Source organism: Hemiscyllium ocellatum, chromosome 13, assembly GCF_020745735.1.
Source record: "Hemiscyllium ocellatum isolate sHemOce1 chromosome 13, sHemOce1.pat.X.cur, whole genome shotgun sequence".
NCBI lineage: Eukaryota > Metazoa > Chordata > Chondrichthyes > Orectolobiformes > Hemiscylliidae > Hemiscyllium > Hemiscyllium ocellatum.
Genome location: NC_083413.1, coordinates 36406636 through 36431666, shown reverse-complemented (window position 1 = coordinate 36431666; position 25031 = coordinate 36406636). Strand labels below are relative to the sequence as shown.

Sequence of the window (25031 nt, the reverse complement as noted above, 5' to 3'; positions counted from 1 at the left end):
CATTTTTGTCACATTTTATGACGCACTCTTAAATGTACTGTATAGGTCAGTTCAATTTTTTTGGCAAATCTCAATTCATTTTGTAGTGGTTTAAGTCCACAGTACCAAAGTGCCTGTTTAGAGGGGAGGCACTGACCTAGTGGTATTATTGCAAGACTATTAATCTAGATAATGTCCTGGGGTCCCAAATTTCAATTCTACCAAGGCAGATGATGAACTTGAATTCGATTAAAAATCCTGGGCTTAAAAGTATTATAATTGTGAGATCATTGACCATTATAACATTTAAAACGTGATTCGTTTTCATTCATTCATGGGATGTGGGCTTTGCTGGCTAGGTCAGCATTTATTACCCATCTCTAGTTGACCAGAGGGCAGTTAAGAGTCAACCACATTGCTGTGGGTCCAGAGTAACATGTTGGCCAGATCAGGAAAGGACAATAGCTACCTTTACCAGAGGATATTAATGAACTAGGTGGGTTTTTTTCTGATGATCGGTAATCATTTCATGGTCACCATTAGACTTTTAATTCCGGTTTTTTAAAAATTGAATTCAAATTCTAAAATTTTCCTTGGCAGGATTCAAACCTGAGTGCCCAGGAGATTATCAAGATTAATTGTTGAACGTTAGTACGACTCAACCCTCGCCTCCCCTCTAAACAGGCATTTTGATACTGTGGACTAAACAGACTACAAACTGTGTTGAAATTTGATGTAAAATAGATTTTGTTGTGCATTTGACATCATAAAACATGTCAGGGTACTTAAAGTTACATCACATTATAAACATTTACTATAAATTCTGTATCTTCAGACCTTATACTCCACAACCACCTGATGAAGGAGCAGCACTCTGAAAGCTAGTGCTTCCAAATAAACCTGTTGGACTATAACCTGGTGTTGTGACTTTTAACTTTGTACACCCCAGTCCAACACCAGCATCTCTAAATCAAAAGTAGCTGAAGATATTTTCATTAGCACTGCAGTAGGGCCCAAGAGGCTAGAGTTAGAAAAAAGGAAATACCATTGAAGGTGATGGACTTGGAGGTGATTACAGTGATAGGGAAGGAAGATGCCATGGAGGTTGGTGAACAAAGATAGGAGAATTTAAAAATTAAGACTCTGCATAACTATGAGCTTCTTTTGGATGAATGGGACTTGATGTAAGGTAAGACATAGACAGTAGAGTTATAGATTACATGAAGTTTATGTAGTGTAAAAGGTGGGAGGCTGTCAGCAATGCCTTGGAGTAGTTAAAGATCTAATCATGTTTTCAGGTAAATTAGTGTTATGTCAATGTACCTCTGTATTTAGATACACAATCTGAGGGATAGAGGGGTTTAAGCTTATAAACCTGTAATATTGATAACTTTTCCCCTTGAAAAGTAATAATGCCTTTTGTTAATTATCTTTGATGTAGATTTGAATAAAACCACGCAGAAATCTGTGGTCAATCAAATATTTCTCATATTGTAGTTTTTAATTTTTCCTTTTGGTCCCAACTCTACCCAGTAGATTCCCTTGTGCACAAATTCATATTAAGTCTCAGTAAAGAAATTACTTCTGTGGTGGCTTTCTGATCATTCTCCATTAGAAGGATGCACCTTTTTTTCACAATGTAATTTTTAGTTTAAATGATTGTAATGCTTAGTCTTAATGTTTATTTTGTTCAAGGGTTTGGTGATAATTTATATTGAAAGGAAAATTTATCTTGAAATTTCTCCATTGAATTCTCAACAGGTTGGTTTCAGAAAAGGTAAATCGCTTTCTTTGGGATCAATTGGAACAATAACACAGTTGGAAGTGACCTTGTTAGCAGTCCTCTTGGTTGTAATCATGGCCCTGATTGGTTGTGTTATTACTCTGGTAATAAAAAATTCCCAAGGTAAGCTAAAATTGGATAATCCGTTATGCAGATTTAGTTTTTTCTGATTATTCTTTTGAATACTGCATACTGGCAATACTTTTTAGTTTCTCTTTCATTTTATCTACTCTTAATATTCTTTATCCTTTTTAAAGATAATTAGATCTGTTTTAAAAAGCAAAAATACTCTTAAAATTCTGAACTTGTATTTATATTATTTGGGGCAACTTTTGGGTCATACTAAAGTGTCATTGAGGTAGTTTTAAAGAGTATTTAATGTTGTAATGTTGGAAATATGACAACGAATTTAAGCATTGTATTGTCCTACAATTAGCAATGACATATGTCTAAATGATCAATTTTAGTATTTGGTTAAAAGATTAATTTTCTAGTACACCAGTGTAACTCCCTTGCGCCTCTTTGAAATGAGCCATGAGGTTGTCTTGGAGGGTAGCTGTAGGTTTCTGTCAATTATCATTGATATATATGAGAATTTCTGTAAAATAGTCTTTTATTTTACAAATGTAGTAGCCTGAAGATCACAACTAAAATGAGTTGATTTGTTCCGACTCAGAGTTTAATGGGGAAATGGCCATAATTTACGATAGCATAAATTTGTGCTAGCATTGACACTGACACTACTAAGGTGGACGATAGGCTGCTTCTAACAAAAGCTGCTCTAATTTTTATGATTAATTTGTCCATGGCGAATGTTGCCAAACAAAGACACCTTGGAGTGCAAGTTCATACTTCCTTGAAAGTGGAGCCGCAGGTAGACAGGGTACTGAAGTGTTTGGTATGCTTGCCTTTATTGAGTGTGGGAGTTGGGAGGTCATGTTGTGGTTGTACAGGACATTGGTTAGGCCACTTTTGGAATACTATGTTCAATTCTGGCATCTTTCCTATCGGAAGGATGTTGTGTAACTTGAAAGAATTCAGAAAATATTTGCAAGAATGTTGCCAGGGTTGGAAGTTTGAGCTATATGGAGAAGTTGAATAGGCTGGGATTGTTTTGCCTGGAGTATTGGAGTTTATAAAATAATGAGGGGCATGATAAGGTGAATAGTCAAAGTCAGTTCCCCAGGATAGGGAAGTCTAATACTAGAGGCATAGATTTAAGGAGAAAGATTTAAAAGGGACCTGAGGAACAACGTTTTCATGCAGAAGGTGATATGTATGGAATGAGCTGCCAAAGGAAGTGGTGGAGGCTGGTACAATAACAACATCTAAAAGGCATCTGGATGGGTATGCAAATAGGAGGGGTATGCAGGGATATGGGCAAAATGCTAGAAAATGGGACTAGATTAATTTAGGATGTCTGGTCGGCATGGACGATTTGGACCGAAGGGTCTGTTTCTGTGCTGTACATCATTATGACTAAAGCTTTCCTTTCTCACCTTAAACCTATGAACTCTAGTTTTGGACTCCCTTGCCCTCAGTAAAAGACCTTAATTATTCACCTTTTCTGTACCTCTTATGGTTTTTATAAACCTTTTAAAAAGTCTCCCCTCAACCTCCAGTGCTCCAGGGAAAGAACTCTCAGCCTATCCAGCTTCACCATATAATACAAACCCCTTCAGTCTCCGTAACATCCTTTCTACACCCTTTCCAATTTAATAACGTCCTTCTTACAACAGAGTGGCTAGAATTGTATGCAGTACTCCAAATGTCTTGGATAGATGCAACATACGCCCCAACTTCTATACTCAGTGCTCTGACCAATGAAAGCAATTGTGCCAAATGCTTTCTTGACCACTCCTTACCTAGCATGCCCTTTTCAAGGGACTATGCATCTGCACTGCTAGGTCTCTCTGTTGGAACACCTCCCTATGCCCTACCATTAAGTGTGTAAGTCCTGCCCTGGTTTCTTTTACCAAAATGCAGCACCTCTCATTTATCTAAATTAAACTCTATCTGCCATCCTCGGCTCAGTGGCCCAGCTGATCAAGATCTCTTTGTACTCTTAAATAACCTTCTTCACTGTCCACTTTACCACCAGTTTTGGTGTAATCCCCAAACAGAAAAATCATGTGTCCTATATTCTCACCCAAATTATTCATATAAATGACAAACAGCAGTGGACCCAGAACTGATCCGTCGGTCACAGGTTTTTAGTCCGAAAAACAACCCTCTATAACCAGCTTCCTTTCCACCATCAAGCCAGTTTTGATCCAGTTGGCCAGCTGTCCCTGAATCCCATGTGATCTTACCTTGTTAATCATTCTACTATGTGGAAACTCGTTGAAGGCTTTGCTAAAGTCTATGTCATCAACATCTACAACTCTGTCTTCTTCACCACCTCTTCAAAATCCTCAGACAAGTTTTGAAACTCTATTTCCCACACACAAGCCATGCTGACTATCCTTAATCAGCCTCTGCTTCTCCATATGGATGTTAATCCTGTCGCTCAGAATTCCCTCCAGCAACCTACCCACCACTGACGTCAAGCTCACGGTTTCTATAGTTTCATGGCTTTTCCTTTCAGCCTTGCTTAAATAATGGCACAACATTAGACACTCTCTAGGTTTCTGGCATCTCACTTGTGGCTGTGATGATACAAATACCTCTACTAGGGGCTCCACAATTTCTTACATAGCTTTCCACGATGTCCTGAGATGCACCTAGAGTCAGAGTCATAGAGATGTACAGCATGGAAACAGACCCTTCGGTCCAACACATCCATGCCAACCAGATATCCCAACCCAATCTATGCCCACCTGCCAGCGCCTGGCCAATTTCTGTCCAAACCCTTCCTATTCATATACCTATCCAAATGCTTCTTAAATGTTGCAAGTGTACCAGCCTCCACCACATCCTCTGGCAGCTCATTCCATATATGTACCACCCTCTGCGTGAAAAAGTTGCCCCTCAGGTCTCTTTTATATCTTTCCCCTCTCACCCTAAACCTATGCCTTCTAGTTCTGGGCTCCCCATCCCCAGGGAAAAGACTTTGCCTATTTATCCTATCCATGCCCCTCATAATTTTGTAAATCTCTATAAGGTTACCCCTCAGCCTCTGACGCTCCAGGGAAAACAGCCCAAGCCTGTTCAGCCTCTCCCTGTAGCTCACATCCTCCAACCCTGGCAACATCCTTGTAAATCTTTTCTGAAACCTTTCAAGTTTCACAGCAGGTTTACGATAGGAAGGAGACCACAATTGCATGCAATATTCCAACAGTGGCCTAACCAATGTCCTGTACGGCCGCAACGTGACCTCCCAACTCCTGTACTCAATACTCTGACCAATAAAGGAAAGCATATCAAACGCTTCCTTCAGTATCCTAACTATCTGAGACTCCACTTTCAAGGAGCTATGAACCTGCACTCCAAGGTCTCTTTGTTCAGCAACACTCCCTAGGACCTTACCATTAAGTATATAAGTCCTGCTAAGCTTTGCTTTCCCAAAATGCAGCACCTCACATTTATCTGAATTAAACTCCATCTGCCACTTCTCAGCCCATTGGCACATCTGGTCAAGATCCTGTTGTAATCTGAGGTAACCGTCTTCGCTGTCCACTACACCTCCAATATTGGTGTCATCTGCAAACTTACTTACTGTACCTCTTATGCTTGCATCCAAACCGTTTATGTAAATGACAAAAAGTAGAGTGCCCAGCACTGATCCTTGTGGCACTCCACTGGTCACAGGCCTCCAGTCTGAAAAACAAGCCTCCACCACCACCGTCTGTCTTCTACCTTTGAGCCAGTTCTGTATTCAAATGGCTAGTTCTCCCTCTATTCCATGAGATCTAACCTTGCTAATCAGTCTCCCATGGGGAACCTTGTCGAACGCCTTACTGAAGTCTATATAGATCACATCTACTGCTCTGCCCTCATCAATCTTCTTTGTTACTTCTTCAAAAAACTCAATCAAGTTTGTGAGGCATGATTTCCCACGCACAAAGCCATGTTGACTATCCTGAATCAGTCCTTGCCTTTCCAAATACATGTACATCCTGTCCCTCAGGATTCCCTCCCAACAACTTGCCCACCTCCAAGGTCAGGCTCACTGGTCTATAGTTCCCTGGCTTGTCTTTACTGCCCTTCTTAAACAGTGGAACCACATTTGCCAACCTCCAGTCTTGCGGCACCTCACCTGTGACTATCAATGATACAAATACCTCAGCAAAAGGCCCAGCAATCACTTCTCTAGCTTCCCACAGAGTTCTCGGGTACACCTGATCAGGTCCTGGGGATTTATCCACCTTTAACCACCTTTCAAGACATCCAGTACCTCCTCCTCTGTAATCTGGACATTTTGCAAGATGTCACCATCTATTTTCCTACAGTCTATATCTTCCATATTCTTTTCCACAGTAAATACTGATGCAAAATATTCATTTAGTATCTCCCCCACTTTCTGTGGCTCCACACAAAGGCCACCTTGCTGATCTTTGAGGGGCCCTATTCTCTCCCTAGTTACCCTTTTGCCCTTAATATATTTGTGAAACCCCTTTGGATTTTCCTTAATTCTATTTGCCAAAGCTGTCCAATGTCCCTGTTTTGCCCTCCTGATTTCCCTCTGAAGTATACTCCTACTTTCTTTATACTCTTCTAAGGATTCACTCGATCTATCCTGTCTGCACCTGACATATGCTTCCTTCTTTTTCTTCACCAAAGCTCTGATCTCCAACATCTGCACTCCTCACTTTCCCTCAATTTCTTTAGTCATTCAGCATTCCCTATATCTACCAGCCTTCCCTTTCACCCTGTCAGGAATAAACTTTCTCTGGATTCTTGTTATCTCATTTCTGTAGGCTTCCCATTTTCCAGCTGTCCCTTTATCTGCGAACATCTGTCTCCAATCAGCTTTTGAAAGTTCTTGCCTAATACTGTCAAAATTGTCCTTTCTCAAATTTCGAACTTCGACTTTTAAATCTGGTCTATCCTTTTCCATCACTATTTTAAAACGAATAGAATTATGGTCACTGGCCCCAAAGTGCTCCCCCACTGACACCTAGGTCACCTGCCCTGCCTTATTTCCCAAGAGTAAATCAAGTTTTGCACCTTCCCTAATAGGTACATCCACATACTGAATCAGAAAATTGTCTTGTACACACTTAAGAAATTCCTCTCCATCTAAACCTTTAACACTATGGCAGTCCCAGTCGATGTTTGGAAAGTTAAAATCCCCTACCATAACTACCCTATTATTCTTACAGATAGAACCTGATTGGGTCCTGGGGGTTTATCTACCTTTATGCATTTTAAGACCTCCAGCATTTCCTCTTATGTAATGTGCACTCTTTTCAAGACATCAGTATTTATTCCCCCCAACTTCCCTAGCTTCCGTATGTCTCTGCACAGTAAATACCAATGCAAAAAATTCATTTAGTATCTAACCCTTCTCCTGTAATTACACACATAGATGGCTTCATTAATCTTTAAGGCTCCCTATTCTCTTGCTGGTTACTCTTCGGATTCTCCTTAACCTTATCTGCCAAGGTTTTTTCATGTCCCCCTTCTGCCTTCCAGATTTCCCTCGTAAGTGTACTCCTACTCCCTTTATACTCTTCAAGGGATTCACTTGTTCCCAGTTGTCTATTCCTGACAAATGCCTCCATTTTCACGATCGGAACCTCAATATCTCCAGTCATCCACTGTTCCCTACTCCTCCTACACTAATAGAATATGCTGTCCTGGACTCTCCTTATCTCACATTTGAAAGCCTCCCACTTGCTAGTCATCCCTTTTTCCTGTGAACAGCCTTCCACAACTTTTGAAAGTTCCTGTCTAATACTGTCAAAATTGGCTTTGCTCTAATTTAGAACTTTAACTTGTGGTTCAGGCCTGTCCTTTATCCATAACTATTTTAAAACTAATAGAATTATGGTCACTGGTCCCAAAGTGCTCCCCCACTAACACCTTAGTCACTTGCCCTCCCTTATTTCCCATGAGAAGGTTGAGTTTTGCTCCTCCTCTAATCGGTACATCTACATATTGATGAAGAAAATTTTCTTGAACACACTTAACAAAGTCCTACCATCATCCCTTAACATTATCGGAGTCCAAATCGATTGTTAGAAAAATCAAAATCCTCTACTTTTATTCTGACAGATATCTAGGATGTCTATACATATTTGCTCCTCAATTTTCTGCTGGAGAGGAAGGGTGCGTGGGGTGGTTGGGAAGGGGGGGTCGTGCGCTGTGGAGGAGTGGTGGTGTTGGCCTATAGTACAATCCCATCAAAGTGATCAAATTTCCAATAACCACAGTTTGTTTTCTGAGTACCCTATGTGGAGGCAAGTGGTTTTGATCTAGGGGTGTAAATTCAGAAAGAAACAAGCAACCTCGGGAATATCTCGTTTAAACTAGAAGAAGCAAGAGAGGGCTTACATTTTTGTGGTACAGCATGCTCTATAGACCCGTCACACTTTAAAAGGAAAATATAAATTGTCAAGAAAATTCAGCTCCATAGGACCATATGATGAAAATATAGAGAGCTGGAATGTCTACATAGAGGTATTCCATTATTTTGTTCAAGCAAACAAAATTGATGCAGATCATTATGGGGGAAAACTCTTAACTTCCTGAGGAGTCTTGGACAGAGAGAGAAGGCAGGTTCCAAACCTGATGAAAATAAAGTAGGAATTCTACATAACCATTTATCACCAAAACCTTTGATGATTACTGAAAGGTTCAGCTTCCAGAAAGGTAACCAACATAATGGTGAATCTATCTCCCAGTTCTTAGAATGTTAAAGAAGTTGGCAGAGCTCTGCAAATTTGGAGACAACATAAATGATGCTATCAGAGACAGACTGGTTTAAGATATGAAGCAATCCAGAAACGATTAGTGAGGCAAAGGAACATAGACTTTAAGCATTGGAAATAGCAATTTCAATAGAACTAAAAGCCATGTAAACTCAATGCCATGAGAGTTCATAAATTGGTGTCTGTGAGATGATCTCTAATGAAGACTCCAAAACTGTCATCAATGTTGAAAAACAGGTTACACAGTGAATTGCCAGTATATAGAATCTGTGGAAGAGGAAGGCACGTTGAATAGGTATGTTTGAGGAAGAAACTTGAACAAGCATGCAGTAAAAGTACAGAAACTAAACAGACTCAGTCTGAATTGGCCAGGTTGGAGCCTGAGAGATAAATAGGAGGGGAGTTGGGGCTAAGGGAAGGTAGCAGGGAAGGCGAAAGGTAGATGCAGGTGGGGTTGATGGTGATAAGTCAGAGTGGAGGGTGGAGTGGGTAGGTGGGAAGGAAGATGGACAGTTCAAGAAGGCGGTGCCGAGTTGGAGGGATGGGGGGATGGGGGTGGGGGTGGGGGTAGGGCAGGGAGGAAACCGGTAAAATCGATGTTAATGCACTGTAGTTGGAGAGTCCCGAGGTGGAACATGAGGCGCTCTTCCTCCAGGTGTCAGGTGTCAGGCGCTCTTCCTCCAGGTTGGCAGTGGAAGAGGCCCAGGACTTGCATGTCCTCGGCAGAATGCTTCAACTCCCCTTCCCACTCCGCAAAAGACAAGCAAGTTCTGGGCTGCCTCTACCACCAAATCCTAGCCATTCGCGCCAGGAGCAAGAATGTCTCATCTTCTGTCTTGGGACCCTCAAACCACATTGCATCAAGGTAGATTTCACCAGTTTCCTCATCTCCCGTCTCTTCACTTCTTCCCAGATCCACCCCTCCAACTTGGCACCACCCTCTTGAATTGTCCCACCTATTCATCTTCCTTTCCACAGTCTGCTCCATCCTCTGCTCCAACCTATCACCATCATCCCTCACCTGCATCTACCTACCACCTTTCCAATTACCTTCCCTCCAGCTCCACCCCCACCCTCCTATTTATCTCAGCCCCCTTCCGCACTTCCCCACCCCCACATTCCTGATGATGGGCTTATGCCTGAAATGTTGACTCTTCTGCTCCTCAGATGCTGGCTGATCTGCTGTGCTTTTCCAGCATCGTTCTTTTCGACTCTGTCTCATAGAATTAATCTAATTGGCTGAAGACGAACTTTGAGTGGTGCAAACCCCAGGAAGAGATCAGGAAAGATCTGCTGAGGATGGCTAGTGATAGATCATTATGCACTTTTAAAAAAAAACTATTCATTTTGTAGGCTATTGGCATTGCACCCTGGCCAGCATTTAATGCCCATCTCTAATTGCTCTTGAGAAAGTGGTGTTGAGGTGCCTTTGTGAATTGCTGCAGCCAACCGGTGTGGGTTGATCCACAATGCCATTAGGGAGGGAATTCCAGGATTTTGAATCAGCGACAGTGAAGGAATAGCAGCATATTTCCAAGTCAGGATGGTGTGTGGGTTGGAGGGGAATTTGAAGGTGGAGCTGTGCCCATAGATCTGATGCCCTTGTTCTTCTAAATGGAAGTGGTCATAGGTTTGGAAGGGGCTGTCTGAGGATCTTTGATGAATTTCTGCAGTGCATCTTGTAGATAGTACACACTGCTGCTACTGAGTATTGGTGCTGGAGGGAGTGGATGCTTGTCGATAATCGAGTGGGCTGCTTTGTCCTGGATGATGTTGAGCTTCTTGCGTATTGTTGGGGCTGTACACATTCAGGGAAGTCGGGAGTATTCCATCTCGCTTCTGACTTGTGCCTTATAGATGGTGGGAGTCAGGAAGTGAATTACTCACCACAGTATTCCTAGACTCTGCATTTATCTGGTGAGTCCAGTTGAGTTTCTAATCAATGCTAACTCCCAGGATGTTGATAGTGGAGGATTCAGTGATGGTACCATCATTGAATTGTCAAGGAGTAGGTGGTTAGATTGTCTCTTACTGGTGATGGTCATAGCCTGGCATATGTATGGCATGTTTGCTACTTGCCACTGGCCAGCCCAAGCCTGGATACTGTCCAGATCTTGTTGCATTTGGAACTGGACTGCTTCAGCAGTAATAATGATGCTGAATTTATGTAATCATTGGTGAACATCTCCATTTCTGACCTTATGATGGAGGGAGGGTAATTGATGAAGCAGCTGAAGATGGTTAGACCGAGGACACTACCCTGAGGAACTCCTGCAGACATGTCCTGGAGCTGAGATGACTGACCTCCAACAGCCACCACTATCTTCCTATGTACCAAGTACGACTCTAACCAGCAAATAATTTGTCCCCCGATACCCATTGATTCCAGTTTTGCTACAGCTCCTGGATGCCACACTCTGTCAAATACAGTCTTGATGTCAAGGACTGTCACTGTCACCTCACCTCTGGAATTCGACTCTTTTGTGCATGTTTGTAATGATGTCAGGAGCTGAGCAGCCCTGGCAGAATCCAACTGGGCAGATTATTGTTGAGTAGGTGCTGCTTGAAAGCACGGTTGATCACACCTTCCATCTCTTTACTAATGATGGAAGTAGACCAATGGGGTGGTAACTGGCTGGGTTGGATTTGTATGGACCAGATAATTTGATGATGTGATCCTCATCAAGGGTTGATATGTTACCATTGGCACGCGTATCATCTTGGAACCATTAACTTCAGAGAAATCCTACAATTAATTAAAATAGTCAGTCATTATTAACAACAGCCAATCAGGCTTGCTTTTATTAAAGTAAATACTCCAATGAGCGGTGGTTCACGGACTCCCAGCCCAACTGCTTATCCTGTGATGCTGTGGAGTCCGTGGACTATCTATATATTGGGTGTGGGCGTTTGCACTCCCTTTTTAAGTTTCTTAAAAACCTGCACACACACAACATGGGTGCTGGGGAAAAAATAAGCATTACTACAAAATTAAAAAAAAATAAATAGGACGATCAGGGGCACTTCTCACTCTGAGAGTTGGCTCTTGAGGGAGCTGGATCAGTGTAAAAAAAATATAAACAGGAGTGCCAGGGGTTCTATTCACTCTGAGAGCTGGCTCTGAGGAAGCCAGACCAGTGTCAAGTATTTTGCGCATGCAAATAAAAGATGGCTTGGTGATGGGATATCACCTTCAGTTATTTCACCATCCATCATGTTTTGAATCCAACCAGGAGTTCTGAAGAAGAGTTATGCTGGACTTGAAATGTTAAAAAAAACCCTCCAATGAGTGGTGGTTCACAGATTCCTAGCCCAACTGCTTGTCCTGTGGTGCTGTGGAGTCTGTGGACCATCAATATATTGGGTGTGGGCGCTTGCACTCCCTTTTTATGTTTCTTAAAAACCTTCTCCTCTGCTTTTGGTTGCACTTCAGTCCCATACTCCTGATCTTCGGATACCCGGTACTGAAGAGGGAGGGCAGGTCTGAAGACCTCCTCATGGGTCTGCTCCTGGGCCTGGCCAAACTGGCCATAAATAGATCCAGGCAGTGGGCCGTGGAGGGGGTCGTTAGGGCTGACTGCCTGCCCCTCTTCCACAGTTACGTTAGAGCCCAGATATCTCTGGAAAAGGTGCACGCGGTGTCCACCAACACCTTGGAGTTGTTCAGGGAGAGATGGGCGCCACAGGGAGTGGAGTGCATTATTTCCCTCTCCAACTCTATTTTGATTTAATCCCTGCCCTCCCCTTCACTGTTTGATCACACAGCATTGCCTTTCGATGTGAAGGGCACTGCTTATCACTGGCCACTTGAGTGTTTCCTTTCTTCCTGGTGGTGGAAAGTTGAATAAAGATTCATGCACTTTGTGTCTTTCACTGTGTCTCACACCCGCACACAGACAACATGGGTGCTGGGGAAAAAATAAGCACTACCGCAGTTAGGCGGGAGTGTGGGGGGTGAAAAAAAGGGGAAAATAAGAAAAAATCCTCCGATGAGTGGTGCTTCACAGACTCCCAGCCCAACTGCTTATTCTATGGTGCTGTGGAGTCAGTGGACCATCTATATATTGGGTGTGGGCGTTTGCACGCTACTTTTAAGTTTCTTAAAAACTATCTTCTCTGTTTCTGGCTGCACTTCTTATGTTCCACGCTCCTGATCTTTGGGCACCCAGTGCAGAGGGGGAAGGGCAGGTCAGAGGACCTCCTCGTGAGTTTGCTCCTGGGCCTGGCCAAACTGGAGGGGTTCGTTAAGGCCGATTGCCTGCTCCTCTTCCGCGTTTATGTCAGAGCCTGGGTATCTCTGGAGAAGGAGCACACAATGTCCACCAGCACCCTTGGTCGGTTCAGGGAGAGGTGGGTACTGCAGGGAATGGAGTATATTATTTCCCCCTTCAACTCTATTTTGATTTAATCCCTGCCCTTTCCGTCTCTGTTTGATCATGCAGAATTGCCCTTTGATGAGAAGAGCACAGCTTGTCACTAGCCAGTTGGGTGTTTCCTTTCTTTCTGGTGGTGGGATATAAATAAAGATTTACACATTTGTTGTTCTTCACTGTGTCTGACACATGCACACATGCGACATGGGTGCCGGGGAAAATCAAGCTTGAAAGGAAAAGGAAAGAAAGTGTCTGAATTCCAAAAATAAAACAGGAGTGTCAAAAAATAATAAATCCTCCAAAGATTCTTCATTTACTGTTTATCTGAATAAGCAGAGAAGTAACTAAATGCGTCAACATTTCAGTTTGCAGTGGAAAAGCTGTACTGAATAAGCTATAGGCCTTGTGACAAGCATGCCTAACAAATTGGAGAAGATGGTGGCCTTTGTGCTTCGAGAAATCGCCCCAAGGGACTTGGTTACAAAAAAAAACACAAAGCCTAGTCTGTATCATGTTGGAACAACATGAATGGATGATAATGTTGCCAATAATTTTCATGCATTTGCAACTGAACTTATAACTTATAACCATATAACTTATAAATGCCGGAGGAAACATCACCGAAGTGCTTCACAGGAGGCTCCCAAGCACTGAGGATGTCACCTAGAAAGGGGATGAAACGTTTGCAACAAAAACTCCCAGCTCAGCGAACAGAACCACAACAATGAACTTAGAACCAAACTGACGCTAAATCCTGTTTGCGGTTTGTTCACTTAGCAGGCCCCAGTTATGATATTTTCAAGAAAGGAAAGTTTTGGGAGAGAAGGTGAGGTGGTGTAATGGAGAGTGAAGAAAGGAGGCATAAGGAATACTTAAAGAACAGTGAAAGGAAGTAAACTATGATGCAGGAAGCTAAGAATCCTATAGAGTTATGAAAGAGGTGAAATAGTGTCACTGACTGTTGTGTTCATCGATAAGATTGTTGTTTAGTGCAAATTTTCTAAAATTCTTTCAATTAGTTAAATTATTTCATAATTTATGATCGGAAATATTTATGGCTTAATGCTAATGACTGAATAATTTTTAGTTTTGTATGTGTTATCATCTAGCTAATAATAAAAAAGTTGGTTGGTGTTTAAATCTTGTAAGCCTCCGCAAACAAAAAGGAGATGAAGAATTTATAAGATGTGGCATTCAGGATTTGAGGAAAAGCATTTGTGGCCTGGCAAACATTTATTCCTCAAATAACTCCTGAAATAAATTATTTGGTCATTCATCCCTGCTGTATATGAGCTTACGTGTGAAAACTGCTTACAGTGTTTTCCGACTTTTAATAGTGACAACAATTCATTTCATCGGCTATGGTACCACTTCACGAGGTCTTGAGATGCCACATAATGGCAGTTCGTGGACTACTCATTTCTATCCTTTAGGCTTTCAACATGATATTGAAGTGTAATTCTTAGTTGATTTTCCAGCTTAGAACTGATGCTGAATATAATATTAATATATTGGAGTAATTGGAGTAATTGAAATCTAGAGACGTGGAATACAAAGACAACTATAGCAATTGCCTCAAAATATTATTTTAATAATACAGTGCTACTTAACCTATCTTTTAAATATTACTTTTGCTTCTTGACTATACTATTTCCTAGCCTAATTATTTAAAATTCAATTTTTCTATTCTTCTTTCTTAACCTTGGACCCGTCTGACCTAACCAAATTTGTTGAGTTGAATGGTGATTGCATGGAAGTTATTTTCCATTTCTGTTTTATATGTCACCTCAAGAAAATAACCAAACCTCAATATTAACTTACCACTTGACATTTATGATTTAGTGTTGTGAAAGGGAATTCTATATGCATTTTTCGTTTTGCAGATCCTTCACGTAAAATTTGTCTGACAGAAACTTGTATCATGGTCGCTGCGAAAATAACAGAATCCCTAGACCGTTCAGTGGACCCCTGCAATGACTTTTATCAATATGCCTGCGGGGGATGGATAAAGAAAAATCCATTGCCAGATGGAAGGTCACGTTGGAATACCTTTAATAGTTTATGGGACCAGAACCAGGCAGTTATGAAACATCTTTTGGGTAAGTAAAAGGAAAAAGATATAATTATTGAATGTGATTTGGCACGTACAGTTTATTTATGACAGATTAATATAATAAATATGTTTTTTGACATTCATTACTCATCTCTGCAGTTAACACTTTTACCATTTAAAGTGTTACATTTTGCTTTATTTATGGTGTTTGAAAAACTTCCTTTGATAATATGTTGTGCATTGCTAAATGCAAAACATACTTGGTTAGAAATCATTGTGATACCTGTAACCAGAAAAAGATGGCTAGAATGCACATAATAAATGAAAATCCATTTATCATGGCAGGCTTCAGTCCAGCTTGCAACGTTACATTCAAGAATTGAACTATTGCAAACATGTTTTTATTTTAAAAACTTCCAGTACATGATTACACAATAAATCTTGGCAAAATCCCCTCCTACAAAACAGAAATTATAAGGTAATACTTTGAAATTTGAGAAGATGCAAATGTATTTAATGTTGCTTTCATTGCAATGGTAAAATTAGGTTGTAAAGTTGTTTGCTGAGCTGGTAGATTTATTCTCAGATGTTTCATTACCATGCTAGGTAACATCATCAGTGACCTCCAGTGAAGCATGAGTATTCTGTTGCACTTGCTATTTATCTGTCTTGGTTTGTTGTTGGAGGCGATTATCATTTCCAGTTCTGGTTCTGAGAGGTTTGCAAATGGGGTCCAAATCTATATGTTTGTTAATGGAGTTCCAGTTTGAATGCCAGGCCTCTAGGATTTCCCGTGCATGTCTTTGTTTAGCCTGTCCCAGGATGGATGTACTGTCCCAGTCAAACTGGTGTCCCTCTTCGTCTGTGTGTATGGATACTAGTGATAATTGGTCATGTCTTTTGGTGGTTAGTTGATGCTCATGTATCCTAGTGGCTAGTTTCCTGCCCATTTGTCCAATGCAATGTTTGTTGCAACCCTTGCAGAATATTTTGTATTTGACGTTCATTCTGCTGGTTGTTGTTTTGAGGTCTTTTACATTCATCAGGAGCTGTTTCAATGTGGTGGTAGGTTTACAGGCTACCATGATTCTAGGGGCCAGAGTAGTCTGGTCGTCATCTCTGGTTTGTCTTTGATGCATGGCAGGGTGGCTAGAGTTTCTGGGTGTGTTATGTCTTGTTTGGATCTGTGGTGCAGGAATCGGTGGACTGCGCTTATCAGGTGCCCACTGTTCTTGAATAGGTTGTATAGGCGTTTTTCCACGGCTTCTCGTAGTTCCTGGGTGCTGCAGTGTGTTGTGGCTCATTTAAATAATGTCCTGATGCAGCTCCATTGTGGGTGTTATGATGATTGCTCCTGTAGTTGAGTGTCTGGTCAGTGTGCGTGTCTTTCCTATAGATGCTGGTCTGCAGTTCTCCATTGGCTTCTTGTTCTATTGTTATGCCCAGGAAGGGAGTCTGCTGTTGTTCTCTTCCTCTTTGGTGAACTTTATACCATGAGGATGTTGTTCATGTGTTTGTGTGTTTCTTCTAATATGTTGTGTTTCGTGATGACAAAGGTGTCATCTACATAGCCGACCAAAAGCTTGGGCTGGATAATGAAAAGGGCTGTTTGTTCTAACCTCTGCACAACTGCTTCTGTTAAGAGTCATGATATTGGTGATCCCATAGGTATCCCATTGATTTGTTTTAGCTCTTGTTGTTGAAAGTGAAGTGGGTTTTAAGGTACAGGTCTACTAGTTTGAGGCTGCTGTTCTTGCTGATGGAGGTGGTGCTGTCAGGCATTTGTGTCCTTGGGTCGTCTAGCAGTGAGACCAGTGATTCTTTGCCTAGGGTGATGTTTATTGATGTGAATACGGCTGTCATATTGAAGGAAACCAGGACTTTGTTGTCCTCTACCTTGGTGTCTTTGATGATTTAAAGGAATTCCTGGGTGGAGTGGATGGAGTGGCTTGAGTCTTCTACTAGGTGTTTCCGTTTGCACTGCAGTTTCTTTACTAGTCTGTATGTCAGTGTACCAGGAAGTGAGATTATGGGTCGGGGGTGCGGGTTCCTTGTTTATGTACCTTTGGTAATTCATAGAAACGGGGTGTATTGGATCCTTCAGGTTTCATTCTTTGGTGGTCTGTCCAGTTGATTTCACCTGTCTTGTGTAGGCTTTGTGGTAGCCCATAAACCTACCACCACACTGAAACAGCTCCTGATGAGTTTAAAGGACCCCATACCAACAACCAGCAGATCAAATGTCAAATACAAAATAGGAGATAGTGAGGACTGCAGATGCTGGAGATCAGAGTCAAAAAGTGTGGCACTGGAAAAGAACAGCCAGTCAGGCAGCACCAAGGTGCGGGAGAGTCAACTTTTCGAGCATAAGCTGTTCGTCAGCATGCATTCCTGATGAAGAGCTTTTGCTCGAAACATCGACTCTCCTGCCTCTTGGATGCTGCCAGACTGGCTGTCATATATTCAAAGTGGAACTCCTTTAACAAACGTGTAGATTTGGACCCCATTTATTAACCTCTCAGAAATGGAACTGGAAATGACATCATTTCCAAACTGAGACAGATAAATAGCAAGCGAGGAGCAACACCAACGGTTCACTGGAGGCTCACTGAAGATGTTACCTAGCATGGTGACAAAATGTCTGAGAACAAACCTACCAGCCCAGTGAGCAAACTTACAACCTGAACCACAATCTAAGCTACAAATCTTCTCAAATGATAAAATTGGTATAATTTTGTAAACCTTTAACAGGTTTTTTTTAACTTTGTGAAGTTTTGAATTTGGCAATGTGTTTGGCAGAGCTGCTCTCAGTGACAAATATAAAAAGATGTTCTCAAGTGCTCTTATTGCATGGATATTATTAAATTACTTCTTTTTACAGTTGGTCTGAATAAGCATAGAAGTAACTAATGCATCAACATTTCAGTTTGCAATGGACAAACTGTACTACAAAAGATGCAGGCCTTGTGATGAGCATGCCTGCCAAATTAGAGAGGATGGTGGCCTTTGTGCTTCGAGAAATCACCCCAAGGGACTTGCGCAGAAAAAAAATTAAACACAAAGCCCGGTCTGTATCATATTAGGACAACATGAATGGAAGATAATGTTGCCAATAATTTTCATGCATCTGCAACTGAACTTGTAACCAAATTGAAGTTAAATCCTGTTTGCAGTTCATTCACTTAGTCGGCCCCAGTTATGAGATTTTAAAGAAAGGGAAATTTTAGAGGAAAATGTGGTGTGTTGGAATGGAGGGTGAAAAAAGGAGACTGAAGAAGTAATACTTAAAGCCATATAGGAACAATCAAAGGAAGTAAATTATGATGTAGGAAACTTTGGATCCAATAAAGATATGAAAGAGACGAAATGGGGTCAGCGAGGTCGTGTTAATCTATAAGCCTGTATGTCGTTCAGTGCAAATTATTTAAGACTCATTGTTAAATTAATTAAATTATGTTGCAATTCATGATTGGAAATATTTTTATGCTTAATGTTATTAACTGAATAATCTTTAGCTTTGTATGTGTTATCATCCAAATAATAATAAGGCAGCAGGTTTGTGTTGAAATCTTCTAAGCCTCTGTGGGGAAAGAGGTCTGATGGAATAATAATCTCCTAGTTCATTACAGGAAATTGCTAGTTTGTTGAAGACACAGCTTTGAGTTAGGTACCAGGATGTGGGAAGCATGTCATAGAGTCATAGAGATGTACAGCAAGGAAACAGACCCTTCAGCCCATGCCAACCAGATATCCCAACTCAATCTAGTCCCATTTGCCAGCACTCGGCCCATATCCCTCCAAACCCTTCCTCTTCATATACCCAACCAAATGCCTTTTAAATGTTGCAATTGTACCAGCTTCCACCACTTCCTCTGGCAGCTCAAACCATACACGTACCACCCTCTGCATGAAAAGGTTGCTGCTTAGGTCTCTTTTATATCTTTCCCCTCTCACCCTAAACCTATGCCCTCTAGTGCTGGACTCCCCGACCCCAGGGAGAAAGACTTTGTCTATTTATCCTACCCATGCCCCTCATAATTTTGTAAACCTCTATAAGGTCACCCCTCAGCGCAGGTGAAAGCATTGGGTTTAGTTTAGTTTGGGATTACGTTTGGCATGGACTAGTTGAACAATAGAGTCTGTTTCTGTACTGTATGACTCTGTGACTCTATAGTGTCCTTGGTTCAACCATCATCAGCTCCATCATTAATTACCTTCTCCCAGCTTAAAGTTAGAAGTGGAATTGTTGCATATGATTGCACAGTGTTTGCAACTCAAATATGGAAGCCTACCATATGTAGACCTTGAGAACATTAAGGCTTGAACTGACGAGTAGCATGCAACAGAAGTTCATGTAAGCATCAACAATAACCTCCAACAAAAAAAAAGTAACCAACTCCCGTGACATTCTGTGGTGTTACCGTTGACTCCAACTCAATGTATATTGATCAGAAACTGAACTGGATCCACTAAATAGATATTTTTAAGCTAATAAGGAATTTTGGGTCAAGCCAGGTATGTATATTTAGATCATAGATCAGCCATAATGTATTGAATGGTGAAGCAGGCATGAAGGTCTATGTGGCATACTGAAATTACAATGATTGAGGTACACTGCCTTCCTCTGGCAACTGGAAAATAAAAAGATTCTTATACACTGGATAATTTGAGAATGTGGGTAAATCAGTTTATTTTGTAACTCTTCAAACGCAATATTTTTATAACCCCGGTTCCTTGAAGCCATGTCCCAGAGCTTAGTCTTCAATGCCTGGAAATTCCTATAGAGTTCTGAAAATTTGGCAACCCTTTATTTGTGAAATCCAGCACTTCAAGCAATAATCCTTGAACAGGACAAAAGATGAGCTAAACAAGGGAAGAATGAAGTGGAAAAAAGAATGCAAGTTTGGAAGGAGAATAATATATAAAGGACTAACAGACAAAATAGATGATGGTAAAGGATTGTTAAGGTTAAAAATGACAGGAAGAAGAAATTAAATGTCTTTAAGAGAACAAGTGAATAGCTGAGGAAGCATGAAGTTGCTAGTCCATTTTTTCCATATTTTACGAGCCTCCTGAACAAGAAAATTCATGGGCAATGAGAATCACTGTTTCATCCAATGTGCTGACTTTTCCTAACTGATGAAAAGAAAACTTAAAGACCAGGATCTTAAACATGTGACCGTGGTGTACTCGCACTCCTATATGGCATGCGGACTTGTTCTTCAATCCATTGGTGAAGTTCCAATGGCAGTGCTTTTGCAAGATGCTAGCAAGATGGGTGGATGGCATTAAGGAGCTAATCACTGAAAAAAACATTCTGGGCAGGGTGTGTTGTTGGCACCACACTCCCAAAGCAGCTGTTCTATTCTGACCTGGTGGAAGGATTCTCCCAGATAGACAGGGGAAATGCCATATTGATGCCCTGAAACATTCCTGAAGAGGTCAAAAGTGCTAATCAAACAAAAACTTTTGAACACCTTCCAAGACTTCGTAAAAACACAAAGACTATATCAAGGAGTTGGAGAAAGCTTTTAAATCATCCAGCATTAAAGTAAGCCTTCAACCATGACCTGGTTCTCCTGTGGAAGAGTCTGCAGATCATGCATTAAACTCATCAAACATCTTAGAACCCTTCAAAATGGAGCAGAAACAAGAACATCCTCAATCCCAAGAGTCTGCATTAGAAGGAAGATAGTGTTAGGGCAGCCTGAAATAGAAATGGCAAAAATGGCTAAAGGTTAAATCTGAAGTTATAAAAATGAATTTATTTACCTAAAATGCATGTATCAACAGTCCAGGATGCACATTTTATATGGTTGAATATATAACAATGTTATGCTGTACTGATGTAAACACTAGGAAATATGATATGTTAAAATATCATTAGATGTCATTTTCATACAAGCATATGTAAAAATTGTGTGTTTTTGGTGCCACTACAAAACCCATTTTTCAACTTGTTGGCCCATTAAATGCATTGAAATGTCACGTGATGGATTTCTGGTTGTTTTCCTAATTTGATGGACTCGTTTTGGGCTCCTCAAGCAAGCATTTCATTTGGGAAATATACTGTTGATGCTGGGCCCTCTTTTGAAAAAAAAGTTTAGATGATTTGGTTGGAAAAAATTTATTAGATCGTGTCAGCTGTGGCTCAGTTGGGAGTATTCTTGTTTCTGAGTCACAATGTTCTTGGGATGTTCACTAATGATTGGATGATGTTCGGCATCAATTGTGACTCTTCAGAATACAGAAGCACTACATGTCAAATTGCAGGAAGACCGAGACAATATCTAGGCTTGGGCTGACAAATGTCAACTACGTTTAGGACATACTAGTGCCAAGCAATGACAATCTTCAACAAGGGAGAATCTAAGCAACACCTTTTGACTTTAAATGGTATTACCATCACTGAATCTCCCACTACTAACATCCTAGGGCTTACCATTAATCAGATCTAGTCACAAATACTGTGGCTACAAGAGCAAGACAAAGGCTAGGGATAATAACTTATCTTCTGATTCTGCAAAGCTGATCCACCATTTACAAGGCACAAGCCAAGAGTGTGAGAGTGTATTATCTACTTTCCTGGATGAGAGCAGCTCCAACAATATTGATGAATCTTGGCTCCATCTAGATTGGCACCACATTTGCAAACATTCACTCTTTCCAAACAGATGCATAGTAACACAGCATGTACCATCTCCAAGATACATGCAGAAATTCTACAAGGCATCTGTGGAAAGCACCTTCTAAACCCATAACCACTATCATCTGGAAGGACAATAACAGCAGATACATAGGAACACCAGTATCTGCAACCTAGTCACTCACCATTCTGATCCTGAATTAGAAATATATCAACATTCCTTCAATGTTTGTGGACCAGAATCAATGAACTCTCTCCCTAATGGCATTGTGGGTATACATACAGTAAAGACTGCAATGGTTCAGGAAGGCAGCTCACTACAGCTACTTAGACCATAAGACCAATAGACATAAGAGCAGAAATTACGCCATTCAGCCCATCGAGTCGGCTCTGCCATTCAATCATGGCTGATAAGTTTCTCAACCCAATTCTCTGGCTTTCTCCCCATAACCCTTGATCCCCTTGACAATCAAGACCTGTCTATCTCCATCTTAAATGTACTCAATGATCTGGCCTCCACAGCTTCTGTGACAGTCAGTTCCATAGATTCACCACTCTCTGGCTGAAGAAGTTTCTCCTTATCTCTGTCTTCCCTTTACTCAAAAGCTAGGCCCTCGGGTTCTAGTCTCTCCTACCAATGGAAACATTTTCCCACATCCACTCTCTCCAGGCCAATCAATATTCTGTAATTTTCAATTAGATCCCCCCTCACCCTTCTAAACACCATCAAGTATAGACTCCGAGTCCTCAAACGTTCCTCACATGATAGGTTGTTCGTTCCTGTTCAATCTTGAGAGTAACTATGGATGGGCAATACAGAGCGACTGCCATATCCATTGAGTCAGTTTCTGCAGTTTCAGTTACCTGCGGTTTACCGGGGCCAGAACATATTACACGGAACATTCCAGAACCAGGGACCGGGGAGCTACTGGGGAGGTAAATTTCCCATTTAAATGAATGGATTTGCTACTATCCGTGGTTTTGGGCTTTCGTGGTAAGTCTTGTAACGTATCCCCTGTGGATATGGGGGGACTACTATATATACTGACTAAACTGGCAACACCCACATTCCATGAATCAACTAAGAAAAACATGCTGATTGGTATACTATATCTGAAGAGTACTGCGGAGCTGGAGGCTTAAATGATTCTTTGAATTCCTCATTAAATAAATATTATCTGAACTATATCTTGTATCTTTAGGTACATACATCTTACAAACCTGCACTTCTCTTGCAGTTACAATAGTGCAGTACTGGTTCTTCGTGCCACCACTGTTTAAAATTTACTTTAGTTGTTATGTCAGCAAAAGTTTCAAAGGTAAACTAAAAACTGTGTAATGACAGCTATGAAAATATTGCAGCATTAATAAATTCCTATCAAACTTGAAATAATAAATACATGGAATAGGAAGCAAAGCCATTTTTCTAATGTTACTGTCTGTGTCTTGTTGGTATTATTCTATTTTGCTTAATGGAATCTGTACTAAAACTTCCAAAATACTTTAAACTCTGGATTAGTTCTGACACATTAGAGGGTAAGTAATTATCCCCACTATTTTAAACAGGGAAGTAGAGATAAGGCTGAATTATAGACCAGCGAGTCTTTTGTTCATAGCAGGGAAGAAGGATGAGAAATCCATTGGGGTTTTCCCGAGCAGGTTTGGATCCTGCTGACTATGTTTTCTCAAATTGTAAATTTTGCTTTGAGTACAGGAGTTGGGAGGCCATATTGTGGCAGTACAGGACATTGGTTAGGTCATTTTTGGAGTATTGTGTGCAATGCTGATCCTGCTCCTATTGGAAGGATGTTGTGAAACCTGAAAGGATTCAGAAAAGACTTACAAGGATGTTGCCAGGGTTGGAGGATTTCAGCTGTAGGGAGAGGCTGAACAGGCTAGGGCTGTTTTCCCTGAAGTGTTGGAGACTGAGGGGTGATCTTATAGAGGTTTGTAAAATCCTGAGCGGCATGGATAGGATAAATAGACCAGGTCTTTCTTCTGAGGTGGGGGAGTCCAGAACTAGAGGGCATAGACTTAGGGTGAGAGGGGAAAAATTTAAAAGGGACCTAAAGGGCAACTTTTTTCACGCAGAGAGTGGTGCATGTATGGAATGAGCTGCCAGAGGAAGTGTTGGAGGCTGGTACAGTTACTACATTCAAAAGGCTTCTGGATGGGTATATGAATATAAAGAGTTTAGAGGGATATGGGCCAAGTGCTGGCAAATGGGACTAGATTAGGTTGAGAAATCTGGTTCGCATGGACAAGTTGGACCGAAGGGTCTGTTTGTGTGCTATACATTTCTATTACTCTATGACAGGGTCCATTTTCAAGAAGTGTACGACCAAGCACTTTGAAAACAGTGGTAGAGTCTGGCACAGTCAGCTTAGATTTACAAAAGCGAAATCATGCTTGAAAGACCTACTAGATTTCTTTGAGGATATAACTAATAGAGTTGATCAGGGCAAGCCATTCAGTGTGGTTTATTTGGACTTTCATAAGGCTTTAAATAATGTCCCACACAAGAGCTAAATGTGTAAAATTAAAGCATATGGGATTGGATGTAGTGTATTGAGATGGATAGAAAAATGATTATCAGACCAGAAATAAATAGTTAGAATAAATGGGTCTTCTTCTGAATGGCAGGCAGTAAAGATATATTAATGATTCTGATGAGGGAACTAAATGTAATATCTCAAAATTTGTAAATGACAATGTTGGGTGGAAGGGTTAGCTTTGAGGAAGATGTAGAGATGTTGCAGTGTGATTTGGACAGGCTGAGTGAGTGGGCAAATGCACGGCAGATGCAGTATAATGTGGATAAGTGTGAGCTTAGCAATAGGAAGGCAGATTATTATTTGAATAGCTGTAAATTTAGAGAGGGGACTGTTTAATGAGACTTGGGTGTCCTTGTGCACCTGTTGCGGAAAGTAAGCAGATACTGCAGCAGGCAGCAAAGAAGGCAAACTGTATCTTGGCATTCATAACAAGAGGATTTGTGTACAGGAATAAGGATGTCTTGTTTCACTTATACAAGGCATTGGTGAGGCCACACCTGAAATGTTTTGATCTCATTATCTGAGGAACAATGTTCTTACTATCAAGGGAATCCAGCAAAGGTTTACCAAATTGATTCCAGGGAAGGCAGGATTGATATCTGAAGAAATATTGAGTGAGTTAGGATTGTTTTCACTGTAGTTTAGAAGAATGATAGGAGATTTCCTACAAACCTATAAAATACTAATATGATTACATTGGTTTAGTTTAATTGTAAGAGATAAACCATTTAGGGCCAAAATGAGGTATAAAATCTTCGTCCAGAGATTAGTGGAGCATGTGGAATTCACAACCACAGAAAGTGAAAAATATTGTTTTACAAGAAGGA

At 41.0% G+C, this 25031-nt stretch overlaps 1 protein-coding gene across 3 annotated transcripts in view; it reads left to right on the top strand.

Moving 5' to 3' along the window:
* The window catches only part of LOC132821860 (endothelin-converting enzyme 2-like), a 171809-nt gene that overhangs the window by 67740 nt on the left and 79038 nt on the right, over positions 1-25031 (top strand). For all 3 annotated transcript variants that reach the window (XM_060834755.1, XM_060834757.1, XM_060834754.1), the window contains exons 3-4: positions 1741-1885; positions 14834-15049. In XM_060834755.1, coding sequence (XP_060690738.1) covers positions 1741-1885; positions 14834-15049 — 361 coding nt within the window. The remainder of the gene's footprint in view (positions 1-1740; positions 1886-14833; positions 15050-25031) is intronic.